The sequence below is a fragment of the Lissotriton helveticus genome, chromosome 3_1 (assembly GCF_964261635.1).
Source record: "Lissotriton helveticus chromosome 3_1, aLisHel1.1, whole genome shotgun sequence".
NCBI classification, from domain to species: Eukaryota; Metazoa; Chordata; class Amphibia; order Caudata; family Salamandridae; genus Lissotriton; species Lissotriton helveticus.
In genome coordinates, this window is record NC_136061.1 from 2025186520 (window position 1) to 2025201002 (window position 14483).

The following is a 14483-nucleotide window of genomic DNA, read 5'->3' on the forward strand; positions in this document are numbered from 1 at the left end:
CCATTTGAAAGTGGTCTTCAGCTTCATCATTCAGCTCCCATTTGACTTCATTTTGTGTAGCCTTCCTTGACTACATTGTGTCATTTCCACCACAGGTGAGTAAAATAAGCTTCGTGGTACTTGACAAAAACAATGCATCAGATGTTTGTGGCCCTGTTACCTGTGCGGAAGACTGAAGATACCTTTTTGTATTTATTGTGCAAGCCTTCCTTTGTTCTTTTATTCAGTGTTGGCCAGCCAGCTGCCATGTTTACATGATGCCATATTGTACAGACATTTTGTTCCTACATCTCGGAACATGGCACTCACATCAACAGTAGGATCAAATGTATTTTTAATACAAAATGTGTAGATCATTCCCAAACATATGTGCACGGTTAATTACTTCACAGCCAAAGGTGGGTGCTCCCTGCAAATTATAGTGTATAAATAATTATATCTGTGTAAGGTCAATAGATTGTGAGATGTTGCCGAGAATTCTATCTCACCTCGGGTAAATAACTTCCTGGGAATGCCTGTGCCAAATGGGCAATATTACTAGGCATGGCAGTGGGTTATTCCTTGCAAGTTGCTTCTGGTCCTAAATGAAATTCAGTCCTTTCATGCAAAGATCCTTCGGGACTGAATCAGGAGTTCAACTTGCTGGATGATATTAATGCACATTTGCTCCGCACAAGTATCACCCAAGGTCATTTGTGCTGGGAATATTCTCAATATTCTGACTTTTGCTGGTTGGAATTCAAGAAAACATTTGGGCCATATGTAGGTAATACGTGTTTTGCGATTCTCAAATTGTGATTTTTAGGGAATCGCAATTAGAAAATCGCAAAACGCAATGTAGGTAGGATTAGCAAAATATTTTGCGAATCCCACCTATTCCTTATTTGCGAATTGCAAATTGAGATTCGCAAATTAGGAATACCTTCCCATTCATTCCTAGAATGCCCATAGGAATGAATGGGAAGACATTCTTAATTTGCGATTCTCAATTAAAGAATCGCAAATTGAGAATGCAATTTCAAGGTTGCAAGGGTGTCAATAGGACACCCTTTGCACCCCTGAAATAAACATGTGTGCACATGTGGCGCATATACATGCGCTAAGGGCATGTATGTGCGCCACATAGCACTTTGAAAAATGCAAAAAAGTACTTTTTCAAAGAAATTGCAAATTGGTGGTAATTTGCGATTCCTTAAGCCAAAATCGCACAACTTGGGTGTTTCCTACATTGCATTTAAGGAATTGTAATTTGGGATTCCTTAAATGCAGTCGCAAAATAAGGAATCACAAATTTTGTGATTCCTTATTTTGCATGTGGGTTTTTGTGTGCTACATAGCACACTGCCCAAATTGCGATTGCAAACGCTGAAATTCAGCGAATTTCTGCATTTGCGATCGCTATTGGGCTACCTACATATGGCCCTGGGTGTGAATATTATCTCCCATTTTGATTTGAGGTAATGCAGATCAAGGGGTAATACAGCAGCCGGTAGATACCCCAGCATGGCACATCTAAGGAGTTTGGTCAGAAGGCAAGAGTTGAAAAGATGAATTTACAACCAGAACAGCGACGGTAGAGAGAGCTAGAAAACAAAAAAAAATTGCCCATAACCTATCTTTGTTTTGAAGTTGTAAATCAAAGCAGCCTTTTTACACAAACCCAATACGTGGTTTTATGGCTTGAAATGCTTCAATCCTAACCCATAAACTTGTAGCAAATAAGCATGCTTTTTTGAGTACTTGAGGCGGTCGAATTCATTTTAACTGCTCAATTTTATCGCCTAGGATTGCCTCCTGTTTGCAGAGGATTACCGGCAGCTTCACATCCACCATTTTCATGGCTCTCATGACTTCTATGCAAGCCAGAATTGCAGCCCCTCTTCTTTGCTTTGGATGCTGCTGCTCACTTTGGGGCATATTTATGAGCCTCCTGCACCACCGTTGCATCACATTTTGTGACTTTCTGGCAGGGCAAACCAACAAATCATCTTTATGAGGCCACGCAAAGTCACTTTGTGTGGCTTTGAATGGCCTCATAGATATGGAGAAAGGCAAGGCAGCACAAATCGCTGTGTTGCCTTACTCTGAGCTCGGAAGGCATTCCATGGGCGTTGCGGTGAGTGTTGCCACACACCACCAATGGATTCTGATGCTTCCCCAGATTTACAAGACCTTGTAAACCTGGGGATGCACCACAACCTTATGCCTCCTGAGGTGAGGCATAACAAGGAGAAATCACTTTATTTCTCTTCGTTCATTCTTGATCCACGACCTCCTGTTTATTTCTGTTTTTGTGTCCTGCAGAAAAAGGAACATGCCTGAAAGGATTGTTTCTGTGCAGGAAGGTGCCCCTTTCTGCACTTAAACAATCCTGCCTACAGCATAGGCACCAGTGCACCAGTGCAAGGGTGCCTGCGTTGGCGCTAGACGTAGGGCAGAGAAACAAAGTGACTTGTTGCTGTTTACATAAACCTGAACTGTCAAAAAGGAGAGCACTGCATTGCCTTACGCCAAGTACCCATAAATGAGGTCCCAAATCCCTTTCCTTCATTGTCTCTCCCGTGCTGACTGCCCCCTGCCAGGCTGTCGAGCGTCGCCTTTGCCAATGCCACATGAATCTACCAGCGAGCAACTGTGTCAAGGCCGGCGACCCAATTAAAGAGGCAGCAGTTGCCGCGAAGCAGCCCTCCTGCTGCAGCCAAATCTGACCCACTGCCAGCCTGAGAAATTGTTTTTTTTCTGACAGGGGTCTTAGCAAAAGAAACATTGCAATCATTGGATTATTGGGATGATCATTTAATTGGGTTATAACGCGAGAGATAAAAGCAACTCTTATATAACAGGATGTTAACATTCAGAGCTTTACTGGTGCTTGTAAGAGTGAAGACTGTCATAAAAGATCACATGACTGTTGACAGATATTTAATTCTGTCTATTTTGAACCATACGGCAGGTTAACTCTTGGAAACCTGCAGGAAATGTACTCAAATTGTATGATCCAGAAAACTCAAACTGGAATTGCAGTTGCACGCAACCGTAGATTGAAATGTTGTTATGTTATTGGCTACCCACCAAGATGGTGCGTTCTAATCCTTGCTTCCCCTCCAAATAAAATTGTGCGATTCTGGACTAAACCTTCTATTTACCTTGCCTTATTTGCAACATTTGGAAAGAGTTTGGAAGCCGCTAAACACCAGTATTGTGTGCTATATTATAATCAACTGGGTATATAATTCTTAAGTGAGAACACTGGCCAATATTTGACAAGCGCTTGCTCCTGACCATTTTTACACCCCATTCAGCAGATAAATCTGTTTTTTTGTCGGTGTTCTGAGGAACTTGGTAATGCAAGTGACCCTTTTCACTCAAGCAAACCAGGTTTGCAAAAAATAAGTCCATTCAAATTAAAGTGGCTCAGTCTTTGGGCCTGATTTACAAAGGAAAACTTACACTTTTGTGTAAATTTATAATTGATTGCTCTTCACAAAGGGATTTACGAGTAAAATCTCTATGAGTGCGGAATCTCTGCACATTTTGTATACTTATAAAGGGCCTTATTTAAGAAGTCCTTGCGCCATCGGTATGTCACTTTTTCCCATTTTAAAAGTGACGCACCAGTGGCGCAGGGCCTCCATAAATAAGGCCCAAAATGTGCAGAGACTCTGCACTGATAAACATACCACACCATCTGTTACTTAGCATATGGGCCTACGGCCCCACAGCTTTACACAGGTCTGAGTGCATGGTCAGGCTGCAGTTGCCTGCAAAGTAAAAAGAGAGATTGAATTCAAGTCCCTCTGCATTGCCTATGAGGCATTGGTCTTGGTCCCGAATATTTTAAACATACATCTGTGATCCTTATCAGCTTTTAATCTTGTGATTCCTAAAGCTAAAACAGCTTCTTGGGTAGGGAGAAGTTTTGTAGCTGGCACAGTCAGGCCCTGGAATTCTCTGCCACTTTCTCTTAAGAAAAGATCTGATCTTATCTCTTTCCGTAAATCCATAAAAACCTGGCTGTTCAATAATTAAGGTATTCGACTACCTCTTTCTCGTCCCTCCAAATCAGAGCATTGGCACCTAGACACCTCCAGGTAGTAGTGTATGGTACAAATTAAATGTTAATTTCATTTCATTTAGTTACAAACAGTATCACAGAGACCCTCAGACTTCTAGCTGCTTATTAAAACCAGCTGGAAAGCAGGTGGGCCTGGGAGGTTCAGAACCTCACTGGGCTGCAGAGGCGTCATCATGTAAACCTAAATCCACCACACTCTTGGGTGAGGTTTAAAGTGTAGAGTCCTAGGGCACAAACTATGTAAGGCACTGAAATCAAGTTTTACTTATCTTGCTTCTTTTTCTCTTGATCTATACAGATCACATTCCTCAAACGGTTCAGGTGTGCCTCTTTGTAAAGTTAATATGCCGACCAATATCTGGCACAGGTTGTTACAAGTGCATGCAAGTGTCTACAAATGAGAGGTTGTGGCTCTCAATAAAGAGGACCTCATTAAAATGAAGTTATGAAGAAGCATAGCCAGGGATCATGGTTCATGTCTGATGCAGTTCATTATTTCAATCTATCATCGTCATCCTGATCATTGACTAAATAATGACAGCAGCCAACTGATATTATGTTATGTGATCTCTTTCAATGCTCCGATCATGCATTGCATTGCTACTATTGTTAGCTTTATTGTAGTAATATGGCTTGCAGCCTGGGCCATCAGTGGTTTTGACATGCCCACAGCCGGCTCGTTGAGCAATAGACCCAAGATACAGTATGGTCTTGTGATTGAAAAAGGGATGCTGTCTATGTGTTTTTTTCCAAATGTGAATGTGCCTGAATCAGTATCCCTGTGTGGTTTACTGCCTCTCTGTGTCTACTAGTGTGTGCCTGTACATGTGTTTCTTTTGTGTGATCATGTGGTTGCATATAGAGCGTGGTGGATTCTTGCACTCTTTGGTTTCTGGAATCTTTCAGGAAATGGAAAATATGTGTTTCCAGTGGCATTGTGGAAATTATATAGTATATGCTTACATCTGCAGTGTTGGAAATAAACAATATGTGTCTACTATGGCATTGATGGATATGGAGGTCTAATGGGACTGATTTCAGTAAGCCACTGGAGGACTGGTACTAACTGAAAAGTGTTGGGTTCTGGCAGAGGGACTTCTGGATACTCTGGAGTATTACAGCTGAACATAGTCCCAACTGTAGGAATCTAGCCCTCCTGCATACCAGTTCCCAATATTATTTTTGATAAACAGATTTTATTGTTTTTTTTGCACAATGGAAATGGCAAGGCACATAATTGTTACAGTGGGGAAAGATACAGCTATCAACCACGGTATTGTCCATTGGAGTAATACAGTCACTGAAAACAAAGACAGCATTGAAACATACATAGAAACAAATAAAGCCCTAGGCAATATCTCCCAGTCATCTCCCCCACACACAACCATGCTTCAAGAGACATCCCCGAGCCTCATAGACAGGGAGCTCCCAATGCGTGCACCAATCCACCCCCTGTCACCATTGTGAGAGAGTGGAGGGGAGGGTATGGTTATTCCAGTGGGTCACAATGTTTTGCTTGGCCACCATGAAGGCAGTACCTAAGAAAGTGTGATCCGCCCTCAAGCCTCCGGTCCTTTCAAAACCCCAAATAAGATCACCAAGGGTGTAAGTATAACCTCCCAATCCAGGACATCAGTCAGTTTGCCTGTCAGAATGGTCCAGAACTCCTGAATCTTGGAGCACAACCACATAATGTGGATAAAATCAGCAGGAGCATCCCAGCAATGGGGGAAAGTGGGATCAGGAAGGAGACCTGCTAGGTGCAATCAAGCTGGGGAAAGATAGGCACAATGTAAGTAGTATGTATGGATCAGGCACAACCTAGAGGATATGGTATTGGTCCAGAATGCCATCATTGCATCCCACCGGTCATCATCTTCAAGGGTACCCAACCAGCCCTCCCAGCGAGATTTCAGATGGTCCAGGGTAACTGGGGCATTGCTTATAAGTGTACAGAAAATGTTAGAGACCCCACCCTTGCCAAGTGACCCAATCAGCAGCTTGGCCTCTAGTGGAATGAATTTCGGGAGCGAGTCAAGTTGAGGTACATGAGTGAGGAGTGCTTTCCCCAACTGATGATATTTGTAAAATTATGTGAAGGTGAGCGCATAGGTACTTTGGAGCTCTTGAAAGAACCGTATGTGTGAGTTTGACCATAGATCACCCAGGTGTGAAATAACAATGAAGTCCCACCTCCCGAAGCCTTGTAGCCTTGTAGCCTTGTGCAGCCAGATGCCGTGCTAGAGGGGAGTTTGCTGCGTCAGGGTGGAGGTTCAACTAGTATAATGGAGTGTAGCCCTCCTGGCAAGGTGAACTACTCTGGTCACCAGGGGAATGGTGCAGGAGATGGGGATCCAAAGAGCAGGGACAAATTCTAGGGGAACCCCAAAAGCGAGAGTTCCAGTCTGCATCCAGCATCCAACTAGCCCAGAGTAAACCAGTAATGTATCACCAGAAGTTGGGAGGCCAGGTAGTAAATGTATAAGTTGGCTATTCCTAAGTCACCATCATATGGCGCCCGGTGTCAGTTAGCAAAAGCGAGGCAGGGTCTGGAACCATGCCACAAAAAGGAGGACGCAACCCTATCAAAAACTCTGAACCAGGTTTGCAGCATAGGTATCGAAAAATTCTGGAAGATGTAAAGAAGCCATTGGCAGGATCATCATTTTATACAATGCAATGCGGTCCATCACATTCAGTGAGAGTGATTGCTTTTTGGCCAGGCCCTCTTCAGCTCTCCGCATCAGGGGTCCGAGGTAATGGACCATGTAAGCTCATGGTGGCGCGCCACCCAGGCACCTAAGTATTCGAAACTAACACTATGTGGAGGAATATTATTTTGCCAATCGAAGCAATCACGAGACGGGGCCAGGGGCACCAACATTTATTTCAAGGACTTAATATGTGGCCTAAAGGCCTCGCAGAAGCACTGAATAAGGTAAAGGCAGCAAGATCTACTGGCTGCAAGATCCGCCAGATATAGAAGGATATTGTCTGCATAGAGAGCTATGCGTTCTTCACGTCTCACAGAGCTGTGATATAGAAAGCTGGCTCTGTATATACTATACCAAAGTAAGGTTTAGTGTGCACGGAGTCCAGTGGATCCCCAAAGGTAGACAGAGGTTAAAGTAGACAGTACCTTACTCTCTATTTGTGGTAGTGTGGGTGAGCAGTAAGGCCTTATCAGAGGGTAGTGCTGAGCATTTATGGTGAAATGATTTCACAAACTCAAGGCCTGAACTCTGACCAATTAGTTTGTATATAAAAAATATTATTTGGTTAAATTTATTTTCTAGATTCAAGCCAGCACAAGGAGATGATGGACGGAGCGCTGAACCTTTTCAGACACTCACCCAAGTCACAGATCTGGGTTGAATCCATCATCGTTTTTTAGCTTACTTCGCCACCTCAGTTCAGACGCAGCTATATGCAAATCGGTCTTGACCCTTTGCCTCATGGGAACAGTCCAACACGAACTGCCAAGCCAGGTCTTCCCTGAACCTGAAACAAGCATCCTGGGACCGGTTTCTGGGTATCAACCTTCATCATCTAGGCTAGCTTGAATCCAGTGGCAAAGTGAGAAAGGGACCCACCTCTGGGCATACCCTGCCAACTTAGGGTGAACAAAGCAAACACAAGGAGATGATGGACGGATTGCTGAAACTTTTCAGACACTCACCCCAAGTCACAGATCTGGGTTGAATCCATCATCATTCTTTAGCTCACTTCGCCACCTCAGTTCAGACCCAGCTATATACAAATCAGTCTTGACCCTGTGCCTCATGGGAACAGTCCAGCCCAAACTCCCAAGCCAGGTTATCCCTGAACCGGAAACAAGCATCCTGGGACCGGTTTCTGGGTAATTCCCTTCATCAGCCAGGCTAGCTTGAATCCAGTGGCAAAGTAAGCAAGGGACCCACGTCTGGGCGTACCCTGCCAGCGTTCCGTCAACAATCTCCTTGTGTTTTCTTTGTTTGTGGACCCTTCCCATCCTGAGGGAGGAGGCGTGGCACCTCGTCCCAGGATGTGCTTTGTTTCAGGACCCCGAGAGCGGCAGGCTCTTGACCCAAGGGGTCCAGGAACAACTCTTGTGGTAGCAGATGGTGAGCAGCCACTCAGGCAAGACACTAGAGTTAGGTTGTTTTTCAGGGGGCATCTCTAAGCTGCCCTCCGAGGGAATTTTTCATTAAATCTCACACTGGCATCAGCGTGCGTTTAATGTGCTGAGAAGTTTGATATCAAACTTCCCCGTTTTCAGTAAAGCCATTATGGTGCTGGGGAGTTCGGGTAAACAACCATTACAATGCAGTCATTACAATGCACCACATTTACAACACAGTCATTACAACGCAAGTGCCTTTACATCGCATGCCATTACAACACAGCCATTACAACGCATGTCACTACAATGCATGCCATTACAAGGTCTGTCACTACAATGCATACCATTACAACGCATTTAAAGGTAAGTAATGGGGAATAGTAATTTTTATCCCTGCACTATCCAACACCAACCCTACTGTTGCACTCACTGGAGTGGGAATAGTAATTTTTACCCCTACACTATCCAACACTTACCCTACTGTTGCACTTACTGGAGTGGAAATAGAAATGTTCACCCCTACACTATCCAACACGTATCCTACTGTTGCACTCACTCTAGTGAGAATAGTCATTTTTACCCCTACACTATCCAACACTTACCCTACTGTTGCCCTAAAAGTATTATGCGTTGTAATGGTATGCGTTGTAAATGTACTTTCTAAAAATGCGTTGTGGGGGCATGCATTGTAAAAACATGCGTTGTAATGGATGTTGCGATGAAAAAACTGCGTTGTAAAGGCATGCGTTGTAAATGTTTGCATTGTAACATGTCCTATTTGGGAGTTAGTAATGACAAACTCAAGACCATATACTCTTTATGGCAATACTGAACTTACTAAGAATTGACTTATACACTGTAGGGGTACAGGGCGTATGCACCTTTATCCTCACAACTGGTACAGGCCATCCTGCTAGAGGAGTGACTTATCTAGGCCAGGGCAGTGGGTTGTAGGCATGGCACACAGGGATGTGTGCCCTGTTGACCCTTCACTTTGCTCTGCACCAAAACACACAGTCTGTAAGGGAAGTGTGTGTGTGTAAAGGTACAGGGTCTCTTACGGTGGCACAATGATTGCTGCAGCCTGTAGAGGCCTTCCCTGGTCACAGTGCCCTTGGTACCCATGGCACATTTTGGACACAGAGGAGGGACCTGTTGCATCTATATCTGAGATGGTGACTGGGTTGAGTCATCCTCTAGAAAAGTCAGCCCCAGGGAGAGTTTAGGAAGGATCTTAGACAGGTCACAAAGAAAGATATCCAAAGTCTCTGACTGCATGTACATGCATGCCATGTTAATGATTTAGCCCTTAACCATGCCGATAACCACGATGATATGGCCTTGGGGGTCTCTTACATCATGAGCAACAGTTATGGGAAAGGAGCAATGAAGTCAGGTCACCAGCCCCTGGGATCCTCGAGTAAAGCCAGAGTAAAAAACTCTGTTGTAGCGTCTACACGCGAGGATGGCATAGCAGTTACCCAGCAGGTGAGTCTTCTGGAGCAAAAAGAACCTCAGGAAGTTGTTGTTATGTAAAACATAGGACTACTGTACACTTCACTCGATCCAGAAGTCTGTTAACATTCCAAGATAGAATACGTAGGTAAGTCATATCCTAGGAAAGGTTCTTGTGAGAAGGTAGAGTGCATAAGAGTGTAGCATTCAGCCCCGTGAAGCAGCCCTAAACCATGCCCATGATGTGTGACAAGGGATCTCGTTACTGTGTCTAGCTAATGGGAAAATTAGATTGGTGTGTGCCTATGTGCGCTGCAAAACCAATAACTATACAATCAATGCATCACTAATAATGAAAATGACTTGTTACAGAGACCCCGCCCAGTCAGAACCCCCCCATCTGTACTTTCACCCCTTTAGCACCTGCCACCATGACAGAAATTTAGAAAGAGAAAGGACAAACAGCTTGAAGAGTGAGAACGGAGTGGCAGACCCCTCCATAGTGGCGCTTAGGAAAATACAATATATGAATTCCGAGAGTATGTATCTCGGTAGATTAGAACAAAGAAAAAGTACAAAGTCACAATGCAGGATTCTGCAATAAGTCGGTGTCCACTGGTGTCATGGCAAGAGATGGGGGAGTCGTTGCTGGAGTGTCTGCATGAGGTATCTGGTACTCTAGTGCACGGAACACCTGGGACCGTATTATGCATTGTGATTGTTTGCGCCCGGCGCACCTTTTAAAAGGTGTGCTGGGAGCAAAACAATCACAATGCACCCTATTATGTTATATGTGCTGCCCCCAGAGCAGCCCCAATCTCGCGCTGCCCTGGGGGAAGTGCATTTCTGTGAAAACTCGGAGCAGCTACCCCGTCTTTTCACAGTGCAGGCGGCACCCGCCTGAACTGTTACAGGGTAATAGAGATCCCCTTGCAGGTGGGTGTAGTCAGTGGCTGCACGGCCTGCAGGGGGATGTCTGGAGGGTCCATGGGACCCCCTTTACCTCCTGCAGAGGGAAGCTGTCAAGAGGAGCAATGCTAATGCACCACCTTTTAAATGGTGCACTGTCAGTGCGCCTTCTGAGGGCTACTTTGACTCTGCGCTCGCATCTGTAATATGGTGTGGGTGCAGAGTCAAAGGAATTTCCTCATTTGCATAGAGCATGCCCCTATGCAAATGAGGGAACACCCTCGGTTGATAGCGCTGGTGATTTAAGTACGCCAGTGCTATCGGTATTATAGAAGGGGACGCACAAGCGTCTGCGCCCCCCTCTAGTATACCAAAATGTCTCGTGTGGAAAGCAAGCCCCTGGGCATCCCAGGGGCATATATTGTAATACGGCCTCTGGCGGGAGTGCGTCGATAGTGAAAACTGGTCTTGTGTCAGAGGGGACAGAGAGGAAAATTTGTGTTACGCCTCTTGTGAGAACAAGAGCAGGGGTGCAATGGTTTGGGCGCCGGAGTCGTTCAGGCTGGTCCAGTGAGTCTGGCCTCATTGGGGGAGACCGACCAGGACCATGGAGTGGGTGCTCCTCTGTAAGCCATGTCCATGCATATTCTGGGTTGTCGAAGAAGTGAAACTTGTTCATGTGGACTACTCGGAGTCAGGCAGGATAGAAGAAGTGGAAATGAAGGCCAAGCGCCCTGAGCTTCTGCTTGACCGCTAGGTAAGAACAACGTTATTGCTGGAACTCTTTGGTGTAATCGGGGAAGAGGAGAACTTTGAAATCACCACAGTGGAGTTCAGGAAAGGAGCGGGTCTCTCTTAAGAGTGCATCTTTCTCTCTCTTAAGTTAAGGATTCTGGCAATCAATGGACTTGGGGGCTATCTCAGGGGTTGCTTAGGGGTCAGCGCCATGTGTGCCATCTCTATGGTGAACTAAGGGGAAAAGTTGGTCAGGGGGCACCAGAATTTAATTCATGACTCCAAGTATTTAGATACTTGTTGTGGCTCGCTGACTTCAGGAACACCAATTGTGCACACCTTATCACATCAGGACCAATTAACAGAATCTTTAGTACGACAATATAGGAACTCTGTGCGCATGAGAAGTGTTAGACCTGGCACCATTGGCGTGGGTCTCTCTTCCATTTTTTCACTGTTGCCTCCTATGTTTTGCTATGTTTTTGCTGGTCTAGATGCTTTGGGCACTTCGCCACTGCTATTCAGTGCCAAGGTGCAAGTGCTCCCTATTGTAAAGTGTTGTATTAGATTAGCGACTCCATGATTGGCTTATTTGATTTACTTTTCAGACCCTAGTACAGTGCACCATATGTGCCCAGGGCCTGTAAATCAAATGCTGCTGGTGGGTTTGCAGCACTGATTGTGCAACCCACAGAAGCAGCTCGTAAAATATGGCTCAGGCCTGCAATTGCAGAGCTTGCGTGCAGCCTGGGGCTGCCTGTCGACTTGGCAAGTGCACCCACTTGCCAGTCCTAAACCTTCCCTTTTCTACATGTTAGTCACCTCTAAGGTAGGCCCTAAGGTACCTCCAGGGGCAGGGTGAATTGTATGGAAAAGGTAGGACCTGCCCTGAAGTGTGTGGCATGTCCTGATAGTGAATTACAGCTAATTTCGTTTTCACTATTGCACGGCTACCTGTTCCCATAGGTCAGAATGGAGAGTTTGATGATAACATCTTATAATCCTAACTGACTCTGGCAACTAGGTAGAAATTCGAGATTAGTATGCCTGAACTCAAAATGTTAAAATACATCTTTTACCGAGGGTGAGTTTTACATTCTATGTTTGAAAATACCACTTTTAGAAAGTAGGTGTTTTCTTGCCTAACCATCCAGCATGCCTCTGCTAGGTTTGTGTATTCTATGTCTGGTTTGTGAGTGACAGGGGCTGGGGTGGCTCCAGGAGTCTGGGTGAGTCAGCACTAAGCTGAATAGCCCTATCTGCATTTGGAGTGGTGGGAGGAGTAGCACCAGGGCCTGAATAGGGCTGTGCTTGCCTTCCACAATGCTGGCTTCACCTCCTGTGGTGCGACTGATGACCCTAGCCCACACTGACAAAGGAAGAAGTTGTGCACTGGCAGAGTGCACCCCAAACTGGTTTGGACTGGGTCCAGGACCCCTCACACATAGAGAACAACAACGTTTGGTGTATATATATGAGAGCTGAAACCCCTGAACTTTAGATCACTTCTGGGAATCAAGACAAACCTTTGCCAAGGAGAAGAACCGACGAAGCTGAAGGAGGAGACTGCCCCTGTGCTGTTTTGCTATTTCTGTGGTTGACCTGCAGTGGTTACTTTATTGCCAAGGAAAGGTGAAAAGGACTTTTGTGAACGTTTCATAATCTTGAGGAAGAATCTCCAAGGGCTTGAAGTGTGCTTGCCTCCTGCCTGAAGTCTCATGGATACAAGACTTCACCACCAGCACCCCTGAATTCCCTTGCTGGGAATTCTACCTGCAGAGAGGTGCCTACTGTTGTTTGGGCCCTCTGAGAGAACTGCGTTTCGCTGGGAGATGGAATCATGATGAAACAAGGAGAAGCGTGTCGCCTCCACATCAGTTGCCGTCGCATTGGCGAAGAAGTGTGTCGCCGCTGAACCAAAACACTTTTACCTCACATAACATTACTAGCCACCCAGTCATCTCCCACTTCTCACACATTCCTTGCTAGTTCATTGTCACCTTGAGATACTATGCATATACAAATAAAGTTAATTGTTTATCATCAAGTGCATTAATTGGTTAATACTTTTAAAGATATCAATCTAAAATCTAAAGATCTTCTGTCTTACCCACGGACAGCATGAAGTAATCTTAGTGATGGATATGCAGTATGTACGTTGATGTGGTGTTTGATTATGAGGTCATTCACCCACTCTACCCGCTCTTCTCCACCCTTGGCCATGAATGCCGGGATCCACAGAATGCTGCCATTTAAACCCTGAAGACGCTGCAAAAATTTCTCCCTCCAGGTCTCGTTGATGAGGTCCTCAAAGGCCCGCTGCACCACAGAGGGATTCATTGTCACCAGATCTGTCTTCAGCCCAACGTCACTAGCATACTCCTCAACAGGAGCCAGATTACACCTAAAGGGAAAATATTGATGTTTAGTTTCTACTGTACACATCGTTTACTTGCCTTTTGGTTAGCAGCAGGTGAGGCTAGAATGAGCAGGAAATAACTTTTAAAACAAACTGGAGAACAGGGTGAAATGAAGTAGGAGGCAACAGATAGATTAAAAACCAGGATACTTTATTAAGTAGGAACCACAACACTCCAGCCTCAGCATTTCAGCCACCACCATGACAAGTACAGGCTCTGAATAACTGTCAAGCTTCAAGTATAAACATTCCATCACTCAGAACAACCAGGATGCAGTCACAACATTCTAGATAGGCTAACACTGATTCACAATGCACATCAGTGATAGCTATAGGATACTACACACCTCTCTCCCTTCCCAACAACAGAAACAAAAGAAACCCAAGGGAGGAAAGAAAGGAGTTAAACGAAAGGGGAAATTAAATGAAAAAAAGAAAAAATGTGTTATAAAAGGATTAAACAAGCTCCTTCAGGTAGGACGATCTCCTAGAAACCCCAAAGGATTTCCTTACTTCAGTATTGTCACAACCCAAATCTTCTTCACAAGGAACATTTTCAATATTCTTATCATCATCATCTCTCTTAACAACTTTAACCACTCAACCCAGATTCCAAATACCGTAATCTTCAGTTTTCAAAGCATTTTTAAAAACTTTGATGACTTTCATTGGAGATGAAAAATTGGAACACGAACTAAGGACACCATCCGAGGGTTCTTAATTTTGATCAGATCACCAACCTGAATAAAAGTTGTCTTGTTAACTTGACATGTGTCAAACAAGTCTTT

The 14483-nt window shown here is 44.8% G+C and overlaps 1 protein-coding gene across 1 annotated transcript in view; it reads right to left on the reverse strand.

Moving 5' to 3' along the window:
• Positions 1-14483, reverse strand: part of ST8SIA2 (ST8 alpha-N-acetyl-neuraminide alpha-2,8-sialyltransferase 2) — a 395574-nt gene that overhangs the window by 110873 nt on the left and 270218 nt on the right. Inside the window, exon 5 of the mRNA XM_078684093.1 lies at positions 13387-13680. Coding sequence (XP_078540219.1) covers positions 13387-13680 — 294 coding nt within the window. The remainder of the gene's footprint in view (positions 1-13386; positions 13681-14483) is intronic.